The 26,050-nt window shown below is 35.9% G+C and overlaps 1 protein-coding gene across 8 annotated transcripts; it reads right to left on the reverse strand.

Annotated features, from left to right (window-relative positions):
• Positions 1-2,017: 2,017 nt before the first annotated feature.
• Positions 2,018-22,591, reverse strand: LOC129264453 (uncharacterized). Of its 8 annotated transcripts, none has more exons than XM_064102623.1 (8): positions 22,504-22,590; positions 17,095-17,252; positions 15,189-15,379; positions 13,799-14,062; positions 13,143-13,256; positions 9,655-9,705; positions 5,279-5,609; positions 2,018-4,838 (listed from the first exon to the last, which is right to left on the reverse strand). In XM_064102623.1, the coding sequence occupies exons 2-7, from the start codon at positions 17,215-17,217 to the stop codon at positions 5,399-5,401; spliced, it is 954 nt and encodes a 317-aa protein (XP_063958693.1). In that variant the 5' UTR covers positions 17,218-17,252; positions 22,504-22,590; the 3' UTR covers positions 2,018-4,838; positions 5,279-5,398. The 8 variants fall into 8 exon arrangements, with proteins under 8 accessions (XP_063958693.1, XP_063958691.1, XP_063958695.1 ...); XM_064102621.1 differs by having other exon boundaries at positions 13,107-13,256; XM_064102625.1 differs by lacking the exon at positions 15,189-15,379 and adding an exon at positions 15,648-15,760.
• Positions 22,592-26,050: the final 3,459 nt, after the last annotated feature.

A 26,050-nucleotide genomic window follows, 5' to 3' on the forward strand; every position in this document is an offset into this window, starting at 1 on the left:
CCAATTTGCAACTTCGCCACAGCATATAGGTATCATTTTATACGTTGAGAGCCTCCCGCCCTCAGGGAGGCTCAACATTATATATTAAACATATTACTCTGAGACAAATCTTATGAGATCAAACTCAATTTTGAAAAATTATCCAAAAAACATATTAGCTCTATAATCGCAAAGGAGGCGAGATATGAACATTTTAACCAACGTATTACACTACATATATATTTAAAAGGATGTAAATATAAGGGATATGTTGAGATAAAATGAAGACAGTTCAGAAAGATACTACTATGGTAACTTTGCCATCCAATGGTATCACTGATCAGCAGCCAATCAAAATCAAGGATCCCATGCAAGTTACATTTGCTTGAAAGGTTATCACAATGGTAACTTTTATGCTATGGGGCCGTGGTGCACTGAAGGATAGTTCAAGGAAACAGTGGTAACATACATGTACACAGTCAGTCGGCAAGCCCTCAAAAAGTAGCTTCTTTTATCCAAGTGATGATCATGACTGGAGTGTTTTGCAGTGTTAAAGAGCTTGGTACAGACCAAAACACTTCTTTTTGTTCGGCCATTGCTGCTCTAAATATTGACCAAATTTCATGTTTTTGGTATCTTTATAAAGAACAAGTGGAATGCCTCTGGCCGTCTCACCTGCATCACGCGATTCAATATAGCAGCAGTGCTGATTTTGAAAACTACTATAACTCGCACAAGACGTTCAGTGATACTTGGTTACTCTTATTTCCACGTTTTATGAACTAGACCAATACACTTATAGAGATATGATGGCAATTCAACAAATACCCCCAACGTGGCCAAAGTTCTTTGACCTTGATCATGTGACCTGAAAGTCGCACAGGATGTTCAGTGATACTTGATTACTATTATGTCCAAGTTTTATGAACTAGACCAACACAATTTCAAATTTATGGCTGTAATTCAACAAATACCCCAATTTGGCCAAAGTTCATTGACCCTAAATGACCTTTGACCTTGATCATGTGACCTGAAACTTGCACAGGATGTTCAGTAATACTTGATTACTATTATGTCCAAGTTTCATGAATCAGATCCATAAACTTTCAAAGTTATGATGGTAATTCAACAGATACCCCCAATTCGGCCAAAGTTCATTGACCCTAAATGACCTTTGACCTTGGTCATGTGATGTGAAACTCAAGCAGGATGTTCAGTGATACTTGATTAACCTTATGTATAAGTTTCATGAACTAGGTCCATATATTTTCTAAGTTATGATGACATTTCAAAAACTTAACCTTAGGTTAAGATTTTGATGTTGATTCCCCCAACATGGTCTAAGTTCATTGACCCTAAATGACCTTTGACCTTGGTCATGTGACATGAAACTCAGGCAGGATGTTCAGTAATACTTGATTAACCTTATTGTAATATAGGGGAAACTTTTGATCTAAAACATGAAACAAAATTATTTTCATGCAACAAAAGTTGTTTTTACACTTTAATTTCTATTTGAGCCCAAATGATTGTATTAGATTATGATAAAGCTGAAGATCTAAGCTTTAATATGATATAATTTTTATAAGAGGTATTTCAGATGGGTCAGCAGCCAGCTTTTCATAGGCCAAGTACATTTAGCAGCTCAAAAACAAGAATACTGCGCTCTGATTGGTCATAGAGACCACACACCCACGCAAATTCCAATGTTCCCACACTCGACCTCGGCAAGGTCAAACTCACCATGTGGTAATCTCTTCAAATTACCCTCGCCTGTTGTTTTGAAAACATTATTCAGCCAATCAGAACTTTATGTTACTCAAAATTTCAGAAATCTCGTCTTGCATCTTGATGGAAAAAGCTGGCTGCTGACCCATCTAAAAGGTTCACATATCAAGAGTGACATTGTAAGAAAGTAGAGTTTCGAGCATTTTGATGATATAAATAATGTTTGTTCCCAAAACACAAAATTTTACACAATTTGCAAGAGAAAACAGAGGAAGAAAACTCTGTTTGAGGCATCTTTTCAGACCTGAAATTCACTTATGTATCAAAATATTTTATTCAAAAGAAATAACCAAGAGTAACGTTTACTCTTTCCTATGGTACAAAAATAATCAATTTTACTCAAGGAGAAAATGGTTAAATTCTTTGAGAGAAAAGTCTCACAATTCACGAGATTTTGCAGGGATATAAATTCAGCCACGAGAGGACTTGGATAAATCTTGCTCATTAACACAGGGGCTTGCAGACTGACTGTACAATGCCTATCAAGTGACATTCAGGAATCAACAGCCCAATCACAAACCTGCATGGTGCCAATTCGTCCACTCACCACATGGTCTACCTTCATTTAGTCTAATGCCATTCTGTCCAACATTTCGTCTAACGACCATTTGGTCCAATCATCACTTCGTCTATAACCATTTCGTCTCATAAACAATTGGTCTAATATTCATTTTATTTTCATTCATTTTGCCCAATAAACACTTCGTCTATTTAGACCAAATTGTATATGGACTACATGGCAATTGGACCAACTGGTAATTAGACGAAATGGTGAGTGGACGAAAAGGCAATTAGACCATGTGGATATTGGATGAACTGATGGTAGACTAATGATAGTAGACAAGTTGGCAATTGGACGAATTGGCATTGGACCAAATGAAAATAAACCAAATCAATACATGACACTTTAATACAATACAGCATATTTACAACATTTATACTAACTTTTTAAGAATTTGAAAATTTCCAAAGATTTTTGCAAAGAATGTTCTCCCAGATTTTTTTTGTATGTAGCCTTATATCATATGGGCTTGACATACATAATTACCAAGCCTTGTAGCGCTATGTCTTCAAAAGCCATGACATTGTCAGGAAGTTTCCTCCCATTGTTCTTCTTACAAATTACACATATCTGAATAGAATAAGGTGAAGAGTTGTTTTGTGATTCATACATGCACCTAATCTTTATCAGGATATACACATTGGAACATATGTATTGAGTTAAGAAAATAACAGCATTGCCAAATATGAATTTTTACCAAGTTATGAACATACCTACCTGAAGTTTTACACCATTCTGTGTTTAATAATGTATTATTACCCCCCCTCTCCCCCGGTGAACAAAAATGAAAGCAATTAATTCTCCATCAAAACTACCATCTATCGGCTAATGCATATACAATGTTGGCAAGGCTGGCACCCCTCTCCCACCCCCCCTGTTTGAAAATACATCAGTAAAATGGAACGTGGCTAACAATAAAAATAGATAATGAAAAAAAAAATACATACAAAATTGCGAATGCTTATTGTGAATCAAGGCATTTTTTTCCTTTTCAACGGTTTGATAATTGACTAATGGCACATGTTGATTATGATTTCAGCTGCTCTTTTATTATTTTTATCAATAAAACCGACACGCTCAAGGTAAAAGATACATCCATTAATCTGCATAAGATACTGTAAGACTTCAACTATTCCAAATCACTTTGGTTTTAATCCTATTTATACTCATAAAACTTTCCACAACACACTTTAAGGACAAGTCCACCCCAACAAAAAGTTGATTTGAATAAAAAGAGAAAATTCCAACAAGCATAGCACTGAAAATTTCATCAAAATCGGATGTAAAATAAGAAAGTTATGACATTTTAAAGTTTTGCTTTACTTAACAAAACAGTTATATGCACATCCTGGCTGGTATGCAAATGAGGAGACTATGACGTCATCCACTCACTATTTCTTTTGTATTTTATTATATGAAATTTTCTTATTTTCTCCTCATTGTCAAGTGATGGTTCAGTCAAGTTTGTCCTTATTGTCAAATCTATGAAAGATGAAATATTGTATAATTCAAACAATCAAAAACAAAAGAAATAGTGAGTGATGGACATCATCGACTGACTCACCTAGTTGTGCATATCACTGTTTTGTAAAAAATAAGCGAAACTTTAAAATGTCATAACTTTCTTATTTTACATCCGATTTTGATGAAATTTTCAGCACTATGCTAGTTTGATTTTTCTCTATTTATTCAAGTTAGCATTTTCCGGGGGTGGACTTGACCTTTGATGGTTTTGTTTTACACCCAAGGCTGAACAGGAAAAGGGTATACAAATCTATCATACACATTTTTGACACAAGGGCTTAAAGTCAGATAGATGCTGGTGCATAGCAGTGCATGCTAACAACAAATACTTCCATTTCACTTCCCGCCTATTCACACAAAAATTGATCTCCCATGCTTAATCATGCACATACAGGTGTATTGAGAAAACAATGATATTTTCATTTACAAGGAAACAAGGATTCATGGAAGAGAAAACTGTACTTAACATGAAATCAATTTCACTTCAACTTTTCAGATTGTGCATACTTTGCACTCCAGTTAGTTGCATCGGGGCCCATTGCATCGAAGTTACCATAATGGTAACTTTGCCATCCAATGGTAACTTGCAAAAAATCTTTGATGTTGATTGGCTATTGATATCATTACCATGCTAGTTGCAATTGGATATCAAAGTTACCATAATAGTAACTATTATGCAACAGGACCCTAGAACAGTGTTGGACTTCTTGGTTTGTCATAGGATGAAAACAAACTTTTATCAATGGTTTGCCACAAACATCGATGCTAACAGAATGATGTCCTTCGCTTTTCAACCAGGTGGGTGCTCCTAAAGCTGCATGTAACATATGATTTTACGCACGACTGGTGATCCTTTTGTGTGCTAAATTAAACCTCTGACTTTGCACCTACGAACATGTTCCAGTCATGTGTAAAGTTGTGCATAACTTTACAAACAGCTGTTATGAACGCCCATGGAATGCCTTGCCTCCTTCTAGTGTGATTCCTGTGAAACAGAGAAATGAAAAGCGAAAGAAATTTTTTAAAATATAAGAGTTATTTCAAAATTACTGCTTCACCTGTTCAGTATAATCACAGTCAAATATCTATTTTTTCCCCCTTTAAATTTGAGAAAACATCCCTCAGTTGTATAATTATTGATCATCTTGTTTGTTATATTAGTCTGCTTTTTTTCAAATAAATGTCAGGCAGTTTTTTTTTTTTTTGGGGGGGGGGCAAATTGATATTATAGCAGAAAGAATTTAAAATTGAACTGAAGATCTTTGTCTGGCATGGATAAAATAATACTGATAAAGTTTGCTTTTAAAGCACATATAACAATGATAATATACAGTTTATTTGGACATATTTTCATATAGAATAGTTAACTTTTTAACTACTAATGACTTCATCATTCCCCAAATATAGAGAAATTGTTTTACATACCTAATCAAATGATCAGGCCCTCCTTGATGACAACCATTTGCAAGGAGGGATGATGATCACTAGGTTGCCTGATAAACTATCAAAGGATTAGGTTGCCTTACATATCATCTAACGATGAGTTTACATCTCTGGCCTGTGAGACATGTGGTTTCCAAGGTCTTCATGGAATCCTTTGGCGGAGTAAGATTGCCGTGGACTACCCCGAACGCGAGGACTGTCCCTGTGAGCAAAGCGCCCTCGTTGAGGACTCCTGCCAGGAGGATGTCCTATCATCTGAACGGCTTCGGCTGCAAGATCTTCTGCTCTTTGAAACCCATTGGGAGTGGACAGTCTGTGATGGGGGAATAGAAGTGATATGGTAATTAGACGACTGTAAATTATCTACCATAATTCCATTCATTAATATCTTATTGGGCATTGCAAGAAACTTACTTTCAATTGCAAATTAAGCGCTCTTCACAAAAGAGTATTGGGGAGATGCAAGACGGTCGAGTCACTTGCAACTGAACGCAAAATAACTAAAAAAAATTGAGTTCAATGGACTGATCCTCAACTTTGGTACAAATGCCTAATTTTGAATTGAATTGCTTACAATGCCCAACAAAATACACAAATAAGTAGTATCCTATTAAAAAAAAGTTAAAACCATTCTTAATATGTAAAAAAAAAAATTACTTTGAACTACGGATGCATTCTATAAATTTCTATTCATCATACATTAAGTCAATTAATACTTCTTTTATATTTAAGAACCAACTTTATGATGCTGATTTATTACTAATTTCTCATCCTGTGCTGGCAATTAAGAAAAAAAACACACCTATAATATGTAAAAGCATAATGAAGAAAGCTCCTTTGTATAAACTGATGATCCGGAACATTACAAAAGCATATCTTTCGCTTTCAGCAGCTATCTTATCCGGTCACGCAATGAGAGATACTTACAGGTTCTCGGAAGAATAATCACGACAAGGAGATTAATTCTTTGATCGCAAAGCGAACACATTTGCCATCGGTGCATGAATATCTTGAAGTTATCCGGAAACGCGTCATCACGCTCTTGTTCATCGTATAGTTCACGAACATCGCACTTGCGGGATACCTTAGTTCCTCGGTAAAAAGGACACACATTCCTTCCGACTCCTCTTCTGGTCAATTGGCCACAAACTCTAAACTCTGATAAAACATTCGTTTTTTCATATCAGCGAATAAGGAATCAACATCTACACAGTTCCGCTTCTCGACTAACAATAAACATTGGTCAATCCTAGCAACAAAGCTTGAGTAAGGCATTCTGGAAGGCATGTCTGTGATCGAATTCTGAAACGTTTTTACTGAAATGGTATTTTGACGATACAGGCAACAGGCCTATAATTCTATCTGACAACGAAACATTAAATATCGTTTTCATATTTCCTTCTCACTATATTCAAATTCATATCAATGAAATCAGAAGTGGGATTAACATATGAAATTATTATATTTCTTGTCCAAATTTCTCAGTGTCTTGATAATCAATTGTGACAATTTTTTTTGCATGATTGGGATTACAAAGCACCCTTTGCAGTGACAAATGTGTATTATGGAAGCATCTTAAACGAAAGACATTGTAGAAATGACTTTGGACAAGAAAGTAAAGAAGCGCTACAAGCTAATCCCAAAGAAATTTTCAATTTCATTGATAAGGTTCAAAGGAAAATCCTTATAGCGTAGATAAAGATTTTGAATTGTTGGAGACAGGAAATCCAAGACTTTTGAATGTTTCTTTTTAAACATTCAAGTTCTTATTATTGATCTATTGGAATATGAGATTCCTTCCCGGAAGACGTACATGTAATCTGTATCCGGAAAGCAAAATTATTGGCATGACTCTACCCTACATACATAAAGAAATTTTTCTTGTCAGATTTTCAAATAGCAATTTTATCATTAAGGAGACATCCTGAAAAAGATGGTTTTAACAAAAAAGGTGAAATTCAAAGGTTGGTGAAAATTTTGTTGATTTTGATATTACAAAGCATGGAAACTTCGGAAATTTAGATTTATCAAATGCAATAATTCATTATCATACCTGTCTTTTTTGTAAAACTCATCAGAAAATAGGAGAGAATCCCCACGATAATTATAATAGTAAAATTTGTAAAGCGTTATAAGTTTGAAGCAGTAAATTCTAAGTCAAGGTGTTTGAACTCTGAATTTTGACAATGAATTCACCAGAATTTGTTGAAATTTTCACCAAATTAACTTCCTTATTTTTTTCTATTAACTAAACAAAAGTCATACAGGACCTATTGATCAACTGACTACTATGAAGAACACTGTGTTCAAGATGTAAACATGCTCATAAACAGAATAGAAATTGCTTTCATTAGTAATGCTGCTTTGACTCAAGAAGATAAAACCGCTGAATGACTTTTTTTTTTACAGAATTTTATTGACAGAAATACAACAATTGCTAAAACAGCTAAAAGCGTCCACTTTGTTGGTACAGTATAAAAAGAATTATCACCGAAGTCGTACATAAAATTTGACATTTTCTTGTGAACGGACAACGCGGTATCCGACAATAGCAAATAATCGCCAGTGAACACTTAGCGGTCAAGAGTAACAAATTATTTTTCAACGCTGGGTTATGTCCAAAGTGATCGATTCACTGGCTCAATAATACAAACAGTGGTCAGAGATTTAACGCATATCAAGATACTTGGAAGTTGCAATCAAAAGTTCAGTTTCGTAAATTCTCTTTAAACGTTAATTCTACGATCAGGAAACATTTCGGTTATAAAAAGGAATACAGCTATTTACATGATCTACGGGTCAACATCTGTACGCACACACAAACAACTAATACATCCGAAGAGCTTATCAATTCTCAGTATCGTAATTCTGTCCATGATACTATTTACATTTCTAGATGTTCTGATCTTTGATACGGAGAACGGATCGAATCTCTGAAACCGCGAGTCTCGTTAGCATAACTGCGGAACGGTGCTTGGTAAGGTCCGGATACTGTGATATGGGATCAGCGTGGTGCGACTAGATGGGGATATATCCGGTAACTCGGTCGCGATTTTCTTGCTTTTTAGAATGCCGACGTCTGACGCGGAGGACTGTAACGGGCCCTCGGTGGTGGGTAGCTGTAGGGGAGGGTTTCACGCAACGGAAAAAAAAAAGAATGATCAATGGTAAAGATAGCACAAAAGGCGCATCATCTCGCTCTGCGTAGCAAATCAGCACGGAGGTTTACGTGCTAAAAAAAAAAATGCAGATGATTCAGATATGAAAAGGTAATTGTATACAATATGAACACAAACACACAAAATTGCCTTATTAACACAATCTTCTATTGACAATAAGATATCGATATTATCTCTAGAATTGTCATCTCAAAATATAGAAATATGGTGTAAATGGAGATAAATATACCAAGCAAGCCAACATTTTGATTTGAAGCATGATTTCATTCGATAATCAAATGGAGTGATGAAATGATAGCCACAATTACCCAAAGTTTGTTTCATTGTTTTATAGTCTATATGAAAATGAAGTTCATTGGCCTTCAAATACTCTTGTACAATCATGACCCACTTTGATATTTTTTTCTTTAAGACTTTATCTCATTTCATACATGTACAGAGCAGCATGAGTGCTCGATGGAAACCATTCAGAGTGGGTACATCCTAGCATATGGCCAAATATATAGCTGTGCCAATTTCACAGTATTTACACTAAAATTCACCTGAAATCATAATACATCCATCTACATATAGCACACCTAGTTCATGTTCAACTTCACTTAATTCTCAATATATCCTATTTTTACCTAGGCTAAAGCTAAGCTGCAACATAGGTACTAAGCGGGGGGGGGGGGGGGATTACATGGGGGTTTTGGGGGGGATTTTGACCCCGAAATACTCAAAAGAGCCCTGGAAAATCCCCATTCACTGCAATGTTAAAGTTTATCCAATATTGCAGATTGAGGCAGTAGATCATGAAAAGCAGCCCCCCAAAATAAATAAAAAATATATATAAATATTTTTTGCTTGTACTAGAGCACTCAAGGAATTAATCCTCCCGGAATCATAAAAGGAATAGCCCAACACACAAGTCAGAAGCTGGGAATGCTCTATTTCGGAAGTTTAAATCAAGTGTTTGGGGTTCTTTCTTTCAAATTTGCAGTATACCTTCAAAATAAAAGGATGTTTGTTTGTTTTTTATTTCAGAAAGAGTAAGGTGTACATAATGATCCAAATACAAGAGAAAGTGGATGAAAAAAAAAATAATAATAAATCCTAAATAAATAAAGATATGAATAAATAATAAACAAATAAAATAAATAAATAAACAAGTAAGTTAAGGTTGAGAGTTGTACTCACTGACTCCTGGACTCCGCATATCTATCAGCTGGAGGGTAGTCATAGTAGTCCCTGTTATATGACAGAACAAACCAACATTTGAATATTATTATATAGATGATAAATGTGTTATGAGTGCAATGAATCATTTCATATTTCACTGAATGAACAATTCTGTCCATTGCACAAATGTTAAGTCTGATAATGGTGAAGTCTGAAACATCGACTAGGAATAAAAAACTAAATGGCCATTTAAATATGGCATTGCTATATTAAATTTTGTATTGGCAACTTGATTAGATTTCGAAAAGTGGCAAGGACAACTCCCCCATTGGTCATGTACATTTATGTATTAGGACTCTCTCTCCTGTACTGGTAGTGTTTCCCTTTATATGCTTTGAGTAGTAATAAAAATAGAAAGCATATTATCATGAGTCTTAAAGGAGAATGAAACCCTTGAAACCAGCTTAATTCATATCAAAGAGAAAAATCAAAGAAACATGTTGTTGAAAGTTTGAGGAAGATTGAATGAATAATAAGAAAGTTATGAGCATTTGAATATTGAGATCACTAATGCCATGTAGATCCTCCCATTGGCAATGCGACCAAGATCTATGATGACACACACGTACAACTCCCTCATTACTTTAGTACTTATTTCACTTATATTCTCACTTTTATAGTCTATCACAAGGTAAGGTGTTCTCTTTATGAGAGGACAAGTACAGAGGTTTCACATTATATCATTGATGAATTGTTTGTCATATGATTAGAATGAGCAAAAAGAGATGTTTTGGGGTATATTTTCAGTGTCCAAAAGGGGAGAGTTGTTCATCTGTGACATCATAGATCTTGGTCGCATTGCCAATGGGAGGATCTCCATAGCATTAGTGATCTCGACATTCAAATGCTCATAACTCTTCTATTTCTAGTCCTATTTTACTCAAACTTTTGTTGATCTTATTCTTTGATTTTTCTGCTTTCACAAAAGCCAACTTACTCCAAGAGTTTCATTCTCCTTTAATAAAAGATAATAATTGCAATTTCCAAAAGATACAAAGCGATTTGAGAAAAACTTCTTGTTTTTTTTAAGATAATTTTCTAGTCATTTTGTGTATGGGAACAAAAATCAAATGGTCTTTACCCTAAACACTACGACATCACATATGTGGCCAATATGACATCCCCATACATATAGAAATTGCAACTTAATACAAGTTTTCAAGATTGTTTCTCTGGTTTTTCTTTTTTTTTTTCCTTGACAAAACAACTTTTCATTTGGGTTGGAATCTGGTTTAAATTGTTAATGTCTGTTCACGGTTTTCTGTTGACAATTCCAGCAAGTCAGTCCTCATGAACATTGCTACTTCAATAGTTTGTCTATTTTGAGTGATGAAAGGTGCACAGATTATAGTAAAGTAAACCCTCAATGTGAATTAAGAACTTCACAAACACAGTGCAAACTCAGGGGAATATCTGGGGGAGTGTTTATGAAGCAAATAATGCTTTTCCGCTGACAAATTTGCTCTCAACCAATCAGATGCAAGGATTTCAGTTGCTTATAACAGTGGTCAGTGAAAATCAATGACCATTTGCTTCATAAAAATGCTCCCCAGTGATAAACAAACGTGCATAACTCGACAATCTGGGGCTGTTTCACTGCAACACTTTGCCATGCATTATAACCAACATGCAACACATAACTACATTGATGACTGAGCAATAGCGCAGGGGGAGCGTTTCATAAAGCTGTTCGTAAGTTAAGAGCGACTTTAAGAACTGGTGATCCTTTCTTAACATGCAAAACCATCGCTTATGAATATACTATTTGCCATAAGAAAGGATCTCCAGCCTTAACTTGTTGCTCTTAACTTACGAACAGCTTTATGAAACACCCACCAGGTCCCACAAGCAAATAAACTAATTGAATGCAATTATTTTGAATAAGTGCAGATTTATATCACACTAAACTCTTTGTACATGCAACAACCCCATGGAGTTGTAATGCACAAGTACAGTCAAATCTGTCTTAGCAGCCATCTGTTGTCACCTTCACTGTCTCCCATTGGATAGGAATATGTATGATTGAAACTGTCTCAAAAGGCCCCTAATTTTACAAAAAGGTAGTACATGTACATTAAAGTTTAAATAAGTCAACCTTCCATCCATAAATAGAATAATTACCTAAGGCACCTTACCAAAATTACCTTACCAGTGCTGTGTCTTTCATGCAGGAATCATGCAAACATAAAATTAAATTTCATTGCTATTCCCAACATGAAATCAAGGTACCTTTCATGGCAACTTTTCTATATGATTCCATATTGCTATGTCTATAAAAAACATGAGCAATGATGGATGATTCAAGACACTTGTATGATTCCTGTGAGAAAAACCTTGCTCTGTCTTGTGGGTAAGGTGCTGAAGAAATTTCATCCAAGATTATAAATGCAAAGATTGTATTTGCCTCTTCTTACCAAATTTGCCTTTGAGCCAAAGACAATGGAGTTAAAAATGAATTTCTTGAATATACATAACAATTTACAGTGTTAATAAATATAAATTAGTTCACAAAAACATGCTTCACACTGAAGTTAAATCAATTATTGAAGGTCAAATTCATTTTGACATGCACACATTAAAATGGGTTCAAAATTCAAACAATTCTCGTTGCAGCCATTACAGAGTTGCAACTTTCACAGATTTTTTCAAGGCCTTGTGACTTGCAATAAATTTATATGAAATAAAGCTAAGGCAAAAAACATAGAAGTTAATTCGAAATTTAAGGCCACTGTTATGTGGGCAAAATAATTTGATGGCGCAAGCATACAAATAATTTTACACGAATAGACAGACTGCGTTCATAAAAGTTGAGCAACATTTATAGAAAACCAGGGGATTTTATTATCAAATCACTGTCCTTTTTCTATGCAAGCAAGGGAAAACTTTGGGATGATTTGCTAACTGCTACAATCAAACTCGATAAGATAAAATCAATTCCATGGGATTTAATTGGTTTGACAGTTGCCTTCTTCTGCCTGATTGTACAGTCACACCAATGAGACCGACTCCAGACCGATCAAAGCTATTACATTATTTCCAATGGCACATCATTGGTCCGTTTGGAGACTGTTTCGTTAGTGTGTAATGGCTACAACGTTGATTACAACAACAACAAATGCTAGTTTTTTTTTTGGGGGGGGGGTGATGCAAGAAAATATTGCATTCAATTGCAAATTTCCGTTGTAGTTTGACAACTGATTAATCACTTTTAATTATTGGTATTGATTTATTTACTTGTTGCAAGAAGCAAAGTGCAAATTTGCAATTAATTGCAAGACATATGATGATTTTTTTTTTACCTATAAAAGACAAACAATTGATTGCAAGTTTCTTGCAACACCCCATTAGTATTAAAACAAACATGTTATTAAAATCAATGCAATGAAAATATTAGTCTTGTTAGAACCCACCTAGGAGGTGGAGGTGGAGAATCACGTCTCCTGTACCTTGGTGGGGTCAAGGGTCGCCTTCCTGGTGGCGGGCTTCGGCTCCTTGTTCTGTAAGGGTCGCGGGGGTACGGGTCACGGGAGTATTCATGGTACGGATATGGAGGCGGTCGCCTGTTAACATACAGGGATGATACAAAGTTGTTGAGTTATGCATAAAGATCCAGGACTCCATAATTAATACAAAGGTTAGCGAATCATCATGGGCTGATCTTTACAACTGATTGCATTGATTATTGTGTATGATCAATTATAAATATCTGCTCCACAATCAATCAATACATTGTATGTTACAGGGTATCAATATCGAGTGTCTACTTGTATGCATAGACTTTATGTGCTTAATAAATCCTGAAAGAAAATGTGTAATTAATGACAAACTGGCATGGGATATTAAAACATTATTTATTTTTTCTTTAAGTATAATCTATGCAACTACATTTGTGATCAAATTAGCTTTAATACAATTTTCGTTCACTACGATAAATCCAATGACTTACTAAAAGTTGGATAAAACCTTGATTTTCATTGGCTGCTGAGCTCCGTTACCATGGTAGTTACCACACTGGCGAATTGGTTATAATTGTGTTTATGAAATAGGGGCCCTATTACAGATCAATACTATCCATAAAAATATGATTATCAAAATGGTGTACCTGTAGTAGTCCTCATAGTAGCGATCGTAGTACGGGTCAGGTGGTGGCGGTCTGCGAGACCCATAATCTCCGTATTCCCTGTCTTTGTATTCTCCAGGGTGATCTCGACTTCCTCCTCGACCACCTCTGAAACCTCCTCCCCCTCCTCCTCGACCGCCTCCATCACGGCCACCACCTCGACCACCACCTCCGCGTCCGCCTCGGCCTCCCCTTCCGCCGCCGCCTCCACGGCCGCCACCTCCTCGGCCGCCACCTCTGCTTCCCCTTTATAAAAAACATTAATAGAAAGAGATAAATGTTGGTGAAACAAAGGCTTGGGGTAGTGTTACTTTCATGAAGCACTTTGTCAAGAATTAGTTTGTCCTGACGTCTGAGCCAATCAGAAGCAAGGTTTTCAGTAGCCTACAGCTGTCAGTGAAAACCGTTACTTGTGTCATGGAATGCTCAATAAGTATCATATAAATACTCTGTGATGAAATGGCTTAAAATATGGACAACAGGGTTAACCCAAATACATCTTACAAATTACAAGACACTGATCAAGTTACAACAGAATTTTACAGCTTATTCTATGATACATGTACATGTACGTAAAATTAACATTGATTAAATAAGCACTCTGATAGCCTGATTTATTTCAACTTATTTGGATACAGATTTGCCCATCTTATGGGGCATCGCAAGAAAACCACAATCAATTTCAAGCCCATTAGAAATCACAGAATCAATGCCTTTGAAATCATTGGTAATTTTGTACTTGACAAAAAAGGATGTGCAAACTGATTTACTACAGCTAAAATTGATCTTGCAAATTTAAATTGCAGCAAAACTTTGTAATTGATTGCATATAATTTCTTGCAACACCCTCTACGAGCTTAATTATCCTGTCCATTTATAATATCAACACTGGAAAGCCTCATCACATTAACATACAAATAATCATCATCATAATAATAACGATATGAATAATGCTAATGATTTATTGGACTTAAATCCACTCTGTAGAGTGCTCAAGGCACTTTCCTAGAAATCAAGAAGGATGTTAAGAATTGAACAGAAATGTTTTACTTGTATCTTGAAAGTCTTAGTTTTTCAATGTCTTCAAAAAGGCTTATCCATAACTTAAATGATGAGTGGACAAACGACCCCCCCCCCCAGATTTTGGCGATGACTTAAGTATACAAGAAAAATAGTTTTGTTTGTCCAAGGAGATATTAAAAATTGCATGCTGTTTATCCAGTATTGTTCTGTATATATTAGATTGACTTTGGCAGCATGGTAGCCTGCCCTATTTCCGAAAAAATCACCAAACCGATATATTGACCGGGATAGAGGCAAGCGTTAATCTCGAGGTGCAGCACTGGACGCGCGGCGCGCCAAGTCTGCTTACCTCCCGTTATCACGGCAGTCGCGAGAGAAGTGCCCCATTTTACCGCACGAGAAGCATTCTCCACTGTTGCCCACACCAGTCGTTTTGTGCACGGTGGATGTGGACATTTGAACCTGGATAACGTTCCCCAGGAAATCAGTCTTGTCTAGCTGAGTGACCGCCTCTTGGCATTCTGTTTCTGTTGCCATGTGCTTTAATAAGAGAAGGGGCCAATGATTGGGAATAAGAAGGTAAATGATCAGAATCCGAGGGATAAGACCAAGATAAGAGAACAGCAAAGCTTCTGGTCCACACAATCACCGACTACTTTGGCTATGCTATAGCCAAAGCAAATGTGTTTTAATTCCGAAACCGAACATGCATCTTTCGACAGGATAGCACCTACAACACGTCCAATGGATGACAGAAGCTTTGCTGCTCTCGAATATGATTTAAAAAAGAATTTACTATGAGACTTACGGCTCTTTTCGTTCAGTTGAGGTAGAGTGTTGTACCCTGATTGTATTACCATACAATCTATGACCACCAAGTTTGTTAACTGCTTCCAAAGCCTCCTCTATAGTTGACATGTGCTAAAACAAACAATTTAAAACCATCGAAGCAATATCAAGAACAAGATTCTTAAAACTGAATTTCCCTTTTACCTGCCTCACAAAATAACATGAGATGAATCCAAATTCAAATAAAATGCCATCTAGACAAAGGTGGAAAATGCAATTTAGTGCATTTTTTACCCATAAATTTTGTTCAAATTAAGCAACAAATATATTCAGATCACAAAATAATAGAGCTTCGAACTGTAATGCTGGAAATTCACCAATAAGACATATCTGGATATTAATTTGTGAACATATCTTGGAACATTTTAATGAGGAAGAAATTGAGTCGAGGCATTGCATTAAAGAGTCTAACATTCATACTTTTATATGCTTTTCAGTTCACACTCCATTTCCTTAACCCCATACTATCCTTAACCCCGCAATATCTTTTTTGGTTTCACACTGTCTTTCTTAACCACATACAATTTGCTTAGCCAGGGTTAAAGCCGTAACCGCGGACTATCGCACAGCTCATGAATATTGATGATTTTGCCACAGAGAGCGTGATTATTGTCCAATTTTGACTTCTGTAATTGGCTAATGCTTAGCCCCACTCTTCCTTAGCCCGGTTTCATTTCACACTGCATCTCTTGGCACCGCAATTGTGGTGCTAACACCCAATTAGCTTGCTATCCCTGCTTTTTTGCAGGGCCAGATAGTACCATACTAATTACTGTGCTAGCCCACTAGTTTGCTAACACATGAAGAAAAACGAAGTGGGCTAAGCTTAACCCCGGGATATTGGTGGGGCTAAGCCCCCCCCCCCCAAGCCCCACCAATTTCCCAGGGTTAAAGAAAATGTGTGCAGGGTGAAAAGCATATTATATTCATTAAACATTATTTTATTTCAAAGGTTGTACATGAATGTTTTAATTACAGACCTGCCCTCCCATTAATGGCACTAGCTTTGCATGAAAAAAAGAACATTTCATTTAATCGAGTATGAACATTTTTCCCCCCTATTTCGTAAAAAAAAAACACAATTTGCTCTACTTCATTAATGGTTAATACCCTACTATATTTCTTCAATGATTATTAAAGATTACTCCAATTTACATCTAAAAGGTGCTTATCAATACAAACTTTGCATATTAATAAGTCACAAATTTTCATTTTCATATGCTTGTTGTACTCTGTAATTTGTAAAATTATCTATATTTGCAACATTTGTACCTAAATTTCCAATAGCATTTACAATTTATTTCTCATGACATTTATGGTATTATATAGATTTATACATATATACCAATGCTTGTCATCAAGTTATTTGAAAATGAAAAGAAATAAACTGAAACTATAAAACTCACCACAAATCCATAATTCTTGAGAACATCACATTCTACTACTTTTCCTACTGTTTGGAAAAGCTCCTTCAGGTCATCGTTTGTAACTCCTTGTGGCACATTACCCACGAACAGCTTTTTCGCCATGGCTGAAATATCTATCCCTCACAATCTTCTTTCTCCTAATAAAATATAGAGAGGTTGGATTCATGAGAATAGTAACAAAGCTAAGTCAATATAACAAAGTATGCAGCCCAGACGTATCACATCATGGCGCACACAAGTTGTATACCACGAATGAGCACACAACAATCATGCAATAAAACACAAAATTTTTATATGAAGCTCCAAAATGTGTTTAAAGAGCTGGGGCAGACCCAGGGGTGAAAACAAAACGACCGATCGAGTATCCATCCCACAAGTGAAGTTCATTTTCTCGTTGGTGCATATCGTCTGCTGCTACTCATCATGAGTTGATTTGGATACATACAATATTTGATTCGGACATATTTTACTTGTTTGTAAGTACGGTACAGTACATGCAATTACTATTTTTAATTATTGTATTTTGAAGTTGATGAGTGAAGAGACTCTGCCGTGGACTCTTTTTCATTGTTTGGCCTTTGGGTGGTGCACCGTGCAGGTGCAAATGAATGTGAGTTGACTAACAGTTACGACAGGGATTCACGTTTGTTCCACTCTCCATCACCGGCGCAATTCCCCTAATTTTCCTTCTCCCATGTCGCTTTGTTGTTCACTAGACCTAGAATCTTCCTTATCAATATCTTCTTCAACAACATTTGTTTTCGAAATCCAAATCTAGATAAAACTTCTGGGTTTTCTTCCATTTCATGATCGAACAACTCAGTGACAGTGTGGACTTTCGCACGTTTACTAGCATTCGCAATAGGTTTTGAACGCAAGTGGAGCTTGAAGTGGGAGAGCTATTCACGTCTCTGGTACCATCATACACGTCATCAAATTTGAGTCAATTCAGAGGCCGATGCGAGGCATATTTCAGAGGGGAATTTTAGCGCTTTTTAATTGGCGATTTCCACCTTACGTATTATTTTCGTTATTTTCAAATGACCTAATGATAATCCCCACACCATTACCTTTCCATTGATATAAGTAGGGACAGTGATTTTCCGTTTCAGAAAATCTTAAATTTCGTTTCAGCATGTCAGAAAACGGAAATTCCGTTTCCCCTAGACTTTGTGTACAGGTAAAAGTGACAATTACGTTTACCCATTGAATAGCAATATAACATCACTCGCGCTGGTCAAAATTTGTATCTGCCACTGTACCAACAACGCAATCGAATCTATGCGGGTAAACAAAATATTTTGACAAACACATTTAAAGGACAAGTCCACCCCAACAAAAAGTTGATTTGAATAAAAAGAGAAAAATCCAAAAAGCATAACACTGAAAATTTCATCAAAATCGGATGTAAATAAAGAAAGTTATGACATTTTAAAGTTTTGCTTAATTTCACAAAACAGTTATATGCACATCCTGGTCGGTATGCAAATGAGGAGACTGATGAAATCATCCACTCACTATTTATTTTGTATTTTATTATATGAAATATTCGAATTTTCTCCTCATTGTCAAGTGAAACAACGATTAATTCCTCCCTGAACATGTGTAGCTAGCACTGTTTAATACTATATGGTTCAGCCAAGTTGGTCCTTATTGTCAAATCTGTAAAAAATGAAAAAATGTATAATTCAAACAATAAAAAACAAAAGTAGTGAGTGATGTACATCATCGACTGGCTCATTTGCATGTCACTGAGTTGTGCACATCACTATTTTGTGAAAAATAATCGAAACTTTAAAATATCATAACTTTCTTATTTTACATCCGATTTTGATGAAATTTTCAGCATTATGCTAGTTTGGTTTTTCTCTATTTATTCAAATCAACATTTTCTGGGGTGGACTTGACCTTTAACATGAATACATCCTCACCTTTCACATTATTAGTATTATTTTACGGTTAAATGAAATTTCATAGATAATTTTAGGGGTTTTTGGACATCGTTTTGAGCCATCAACGATTTTCGCCTATCCGCCATTTTGGATTTCTCATGTTACATCTTCGAACGCAGAGGGCAGCAACACACGATCGTGTTGTTCAAAAGATGTGTGCATGTGAATGTTGTTTTCGATAAGCCCAATCCGGCGCCCGGCCGTGTACGGTACGGGCGAGGGGTACGATCGAGTGATGAAGTCGAGTGCAGTCACGATGTGTGATTGTCATGATTGTAGCGAAGTGAGATCGTGTTATCTGGGGTTTTGTGGCCATTTAATATTCATATTTTGTTGAGATTTTGGAGAAATTTCTGTTGCTGTTCTGTGTATTTTGAGTAAGAATATGTTTTCCGTGATTTTCCGTTTGAAATGCCACTTTCTGTTTCAAAAGGCCCTTTCCCTGAATTCCGTCCATTTTCCGCGATCGCGGAAAATCACTGTCCCTATATAAGGCCATATGTTCATAATCAATATATTTCTCCTTTAACCACTTATAGGCTACATATATGTACATCTTTGGTTCTGAAAGATAAAATTGATTTTATTGACTTAATTTCAACTGCTTTGAGTAGATATGAAGGCTTTGTTCATGTTTAGACAATAAATAAAACTGCCTCAACAAAAAAAAATTGTCAATCATTTGTACACATTTTCAATGGAAGTGATTTAAATTAAAAAAATCATAGTGATTTAAATCGCGATTTAAATCAATGTGATTTAAATCAGCCAACCCTGTAATTTATTTTGAGAATATAAAGACTTTGAAAACATGTTTTTGACCATTTTCCATCATCTTTCTATCAAGTTCCCTTGAAATATGTTACAAAGTTTTGAGTGTATGATCATTTCTGACGCGTATGATGCATGCGTTAGGTAATTAAAGGCCGGTAGGTACAATCAATCACTAAGATATCATAAACTGATGTAAACATTGATGCAAATTTAATTTTGTGAAAATAAATTTTTAAATTTTAAACGATGTAAACATTGGTTAGGCGTAGCCAGGAGGCTTCAGCCTTCTAGAGAGTAAAAATCATTTACTAACATATGCTTACTCTCAATGAAGCCAGGGATTCTATTGCATTCATCTACACATACCGCCAAAAAACCTCAAACTTTCGCCCCCAAAATTTCTACTTTCCTTCTAAAAGATCTAGCCCTAAATCATGTACATGGGATACAACTTCATTTCCGACATTGATTTCATTTTTAAACAAGAATTCATTCAAAAAACGAGAAAAATGTCATGAAGACGGGGGAAACTTGCCGTGTTTACATCGCCATCTTGATTTCATTGTCTTTCGCTTGGCGACAGCACGCAAATCGCACGATTTATTTTAAATGTAGATGGATTCTCATATTACTGATTTGGTGAATTAATGTGAGGAGCTAGTTTTTTAGTTTTTATTACCGTACTAGATCGGTCTAGTTCTTTCAACTTTTGAGTCTTCTTTTTATCGGTGCAATGGGAAGAGATGCCTGTATATGTGTTATGCCGCGATGTTTAACCTAATTTTTAAGTCTGATGTTTTAACATTGAACATTTTAGTTTTCTAACAATTTAAAAAATATATTTAAAAAACCCCAAATATCAGTGAGATTGTTAGATGATTACATTTTTCTTTGTTTGCTTGAAGTTTGAACTTTTTTCCCCCCTTTCTTCCTTTCATTTTTATTTATTTTCTGTCATCCTTTCTTCTATCATTCCTTCTTGCCTTTTTTGTTCCATCTATCTTTATTTCCAGTCTTTCCTAGTGTAGCTTTCTTTCCTGATCCTCTCTCTGTTAATTTTTCTTTCTTTCCTTCCTTCCTTTTCTTACTTTCCTTCTTTTTTCTGTTTCCGTTCTTTCTTTCCTTAAAATTTTCTTTGCTCCCTTCCTCTCCTTTTTCTTTTCATTCTTTCTGTCATCCCTTCTTCCATTCCTTTCTTGCTTTCATTCTCTCTTCGCTTCATTCTTTCTTTCCTTTTTCCTCTTTGTTCTATCTTTCCTTCCTGCTTCCTGATTTTTCTTTTTTTTCATTCCTTCTTTCTTCATCCTATCCTTCCTGAATTCCTTTTTCCATTCCATCTATCTTTATTTCTTATAATTTCCTAGCATTCCTTCCTTTCGATGTTCATTTGTTTTCTTCATTCTTTCCTTCTTTAATCCCTCATTGTATTTTTCTTTACTTCCTTCTTTTTTTTCTAATTTAATGGATCCTCCCTCTGTTTCACCATGTCTTTCATTCTTTTTTTGCTATTCCTTCCTCCCTGAATCCTGGCTATTTTTTTCTCTTTCAAAGAATGAAGGAAATCGCAAGATTTGTGTGCTGTCGCAAAGCAAGACAATGAAATCAAGATGGCGACGTAAACACGGTAGCAAGTTTTCCCTGTCTTTTCATAACAATTAACATTTTTGTTTCTTGAATGAATTCTTGTTTAAAATGAAATCAATATCGTAGAAATGTCGGGAATGAAAATTGAAGTTGTAATCATGATTGTTCGGGCTAGGCCTAACTTTTTAGATCTTTTAGCAGTAGAGGGGCTGGTCCAAAAATTGGGATTGTCCCAGAAAACAAGGATGTCCTCATAAACCAGGACAAATCATGTCTTGAGAAACTGAGATTGTCCTTGTTTATGGGGACAATTATTTTTCATTTACCCCTGCGGGACATGGTTGGCAATTTACCGGATTGAGAGTGCTAAAAATAGATTCAGTGACCTCAATTCTCCCCAGTTCACCGTCTATTTTTCACAACTTGCCGTCTTCCAATAATCTTGTTAATGAAACCAGATAATAATATGAGATATGTTTACACTGACTGCACACTCAATTGATGTCAGCACTTAATTGACAGGTGAATGAACTCTCATAGATTTCTTATTATGTGGAGAAATCTTTGAAAACTGAGTCTGAGTCTGAGACAGTCCTGTAAACTGGGAGTGGGACAATCCCATTCCCAATTTTCTGACCAGCGCCTCTGGCTCTGAAGAGTGAAGGACATGAAAATTGAAGGAAAGTAGAAATCTTGAGGTTTTTGGGCGGTATGTCACTATGTGTAGATGAATGCAATACTAATAGAATCCCTGCCCTGGCTTCGTTGAGAGTAAGCATATCCGGTACGTTAGTAAATGATTTTTACTATCTATTCTAACGTTTCGCGTTAGAAGCGGACCTGGCTAGTTGGACGAGGCGTCTTCTTCGGCTTTTCGCTGCGCTGGGATTGGGAACGCCTGGTCCTGCCGCTGGCGCTGCAACTTGGCAGAGTTTGAGTTAGATCTAACTTAATGTTACTCACACAAATTCAACAGACTCCAAAGCTGACCTAGTCTAAAAACGATTCCAAACATATGTAATACATATGACACTGTACTGAATATATTATAGATTTTGACTTTAATTCAATAACTCACCGAAATTCATAAGAACAACGTCTTGACAGTGACACACGCACACGCTTTCGGCACCTTCAACAAACGCGGTAATCACGTGTCCGGATATGACACACGCGTTGCATTGTGGGAGAAGTGTGGTTCCAACACAGATTTTCTTTGTCTTTTGTCTCATATGGTTCCAGCTTTACAGGCCAGGGACTAGTTCAAGTGTGGTAGATGGATAGATAGATAGATTTTTTTTATTTATTGAATTCAATGCAATATCACATTTTCTTCCTTAAATAAAAACAAAATATACATAGCTTTTTTATCACTCATTTGACTTGAAAAAAGTAGTACATAAGTAAATATCGTCATCCATAGTATTTCCATCGAACCGATTTGTATATGAAACTCATATCGTACCTTGTACAGAATGAATTGAATTAAGTAAAATATATAAACTGAAGGATAATTTTTTGTATTGAAAATTTATTATTTGTCAACAACTTCAAATCATATACAAAATGAAAATATCATCTCTTTACAAAGTAATATACATTGAGAACAAAATATATTGAACACTATATTTTCTCGTTTTTTTTTTCTTGAGTGATACAATCAAAACCTGATAAACTCAACGTACTCAAATATTTTTTCTAGTGTCAAATATTCACAACATAAAAATATTTTTCAACTGACACATAAAATAAAAACATTAATAAAACCTAGTCGAATTGAAGCCATTAACAATTCCATAGATAGATAGATTCCACAGACGGTCGATCATGATAGATAAATAGATAGATAGATAGATAGAGAGAGAGAGGGAGAGAGATAGATAGATAGATAGATTTAGATAGATACATAGATATATATATATATATAGAGAGAGAGAGAGAGAGATAGATAGATAGATAGATAGATAGATCAGATACATGTATAGATAAAATTAGAACACTTTTGAAACGTTTTGACAAGCGTCCAAAAATAAAGAACTTCGAATGTTTCTAGAACGTTCGGAATCATCGAAGCGCCCCTCCCCACCCCCCCCCCTCCATCTCGGTCGCGCGATGGCGACGACAATCGGCATGTACTTTATTTATTTATTTATTTTATTTCTTGCAAAGGAATACAAGGAAATAAAAGTCCCCACGTCATCCAAAAACAGACAGTTAACCTTAAACAAATTGATCATAGGTTAAGTATTCAAAATTGATATGATAAATTCAGGCCCGCGTCGCCACGCCTGGTATAAAGTAGTCTGCTGGGCAAACCCTTCACTCGAGTTAAGGGTCTGAATGTGCAGCCTACTCATGCCTTGTGTACTGAAGGCTCTCTCGCTCAAGTTTTGTATGTGCTAGTCTTTGCGTGGAGGCACACTTATTGATCAAAGTTCCAATCAGGGTCTGTGCCTGCAGACTAGGTATAAAGCTAGGCTATTCTGGATCTGAGGATTATCCCGGGATTGTCCAGTCTAATATGGGGGCGGGGGGGGGGGTCATATACTCATACAAACGTGTTTACCTTTATGTTATGAATACATTGTACTAAAGAGCGATGTAAAGAACATGGCCCTGAGAAGTTCTGCTAATCCTTCACTCGAGTTAAAGACTGTGCAGCCTATACTCATGCCTTGTGTACTGAATTTTTGTATGTGCTAGTCTTTGCGAGGAAACACATGCACTTGTTGACCAAAGTTTCAATCAGGGACTGTGCCTGCGGACTAGGGACACCTGGAATTCTGGTATGTATGACAAAATGGAGAAATGTAACCGAATTGACCTACATCTTGTATATAGTCTTTTTTTTTTTTTTTTATAGAAACCTGTTTTTTCTTTTGCTTTTCAAAGTTCTCGGGACCAAAATGACCTTCATTTTGTAGTGAAACCCTTTTTTGTCAATTTTACATCAGCACCTCCTGTAATAAAAAAAATCGTTCCCAAGGCCCTGGAAAAGAAGTTGTCTTGACTGCAGCTTTGCATGAATAACTCATGTAAAAGGAGACAGGTTTAGACGTGGCATGACACAAAGGCCAGGAATTCGTTTGTTTTCAAAAGTGATTGTGAACGCACAAAAAAGGGATAAAATGGAGGAAGTTAAAGCGTTTTATAATTTTTTTGGAAAGAAAAGGGTCCCGAGAAAATGGTATCCTCTAAGTTACATTGAATACTTCCCTTGGAAATATCAGATTTGATTACAAACAATTTAGCGACCGTGCATATCTTAACTCGCAAAACAGAGGAGAAGAAGGATATATATGCCGGGAGGAAGATATTCCTCCCCGTGCAGAGCAATGAAACTCTGAAATTTCAAAGGGCGGATCGAAGTTTCATTAAATGCAGATACTATAGTATCTCTAATACCACAATCGGCTCTAATTCAATTGATTTTCTTCTAAGATTATTGAACTTCATTACAAGGAAAATAGTGCGCAAAAAGTTGAAACTTCTGTGATTTATTGAAATTATATAAAACAGGATGATATATAATTTCTTTGACTTATCCTGATGCACTTCATTTTGAATGATAAAGATACTTAAGTGTCAAAATTTCAAACTGAGGGCGCAAAACAGGACAGGAGATGAATGTGCAGGGAAATGACATGAAGTTTAGTAGAATTTGATAAAAAATATTGTACTTTTTTTTATTTAATACGACACAAATTTTATACCTTCCTCTTTTTAAATTAGGCACCTGTTTGCCCCCAAATTATGGTTGTTTAGTAATGAAAGGGTTCGCGCCGACGACCACACAACACGGACACGACTCACAAGGGCTGAGGTTTCATTGGGTTCTTTTATTTACCAAGGGAAAACAGCCTTTCTATACTTCAAAGTTAAACTTTCTTCTGTAGGGACAAGTCTCCTCCTCAACAACAAACAGTGGGAATGCCCTTGCTACTGCCAGTGTGTCATGAGTCACTGGACTCTCTCCCTATCTAACAATAAAAGTGCAATGGTGCACATCAAAGTACAAAAGCATCCCTAAAGGGGGTACATGAATTGGCATTACTGCTACTCCTAAAAAGGCGGGAAAGAATTAGCCAATGAGCAGAGAGGGAAAGAGTAAGTCAAAGTTGGTAGAAGTACAGAGAGGGAGAAAGAGTACTAAAGATAAAGTTGGCAGATATAATGTGAAATATAGATTCATTTTATACATTATATACTGAAATGAAATAATAAAACAAAGTATCCTTTTGACTAGATTTTTTAAAGAAATATTATACAAGAAAAATCCAATTTACAACATCTTCCCCACGATTAATGTCATAATGTTTGAAACAAAGATACATGTAAAACACAAAAAATACAATATCTTCCCCACATTCCATGCAATAACAGTTGCTATCTGCGGTAATTGCATGTAATTCAAAATGAAATTAAGTGCTTACTACAGTAAGCTAAACATGCAAAAAAATTTATGTCGAACATTATAGAATATTAATCACACTCTATATCAAATTCATACAAGACAAAAAGTCTCTCTAAAAGAAATAATCTTTTCTCTTCACTTTGGTAATACCGACACTGGGAGATGTAGTCGATTTCTGTGTTGTCCTTTGTTCACCCGACGGGACCTCCGA

This window comes from Lytechinus pictus, chromosome 7, assembly GCF_037042905.1.
Source record: "Lytechinus pictus isolate F3 Inbred chromosome 7, Lp3.0, whole genome shotgun sequence".
NCBI classification, from domain to species: Eukaryota; Metazoa; Echinodermata; class Echinoidea; order Temnopleuroida; family Toxopneustidae; genus Lytechinus; species Lytechinus pictus.

Excerpts from the sequence above, each read along its gene's own strand:
- LOC129264453 (XM_064102621.1), bottom strand. The coding sequence starts at position 17,217 with ATGGCGAAAAAGCTGTTCGTGGGTAATGTGCCACAAGGAGTTACAAAC. Across the intron at positions 13,257-13,798 it reads TACTATGAGGACTACTACAG|GCGACCGCCTCCATATCCGT; the intron begins GTACACCATTTT and ends GTATGTTAACAG. Across the intron at positions 9,706-13,106 it reads TCTCCACCTCCACCTCCTAG|GGACTACTATGACTACCCTC; the intron begins GTGGGTTCTAAC and ends GTCATATAACAG.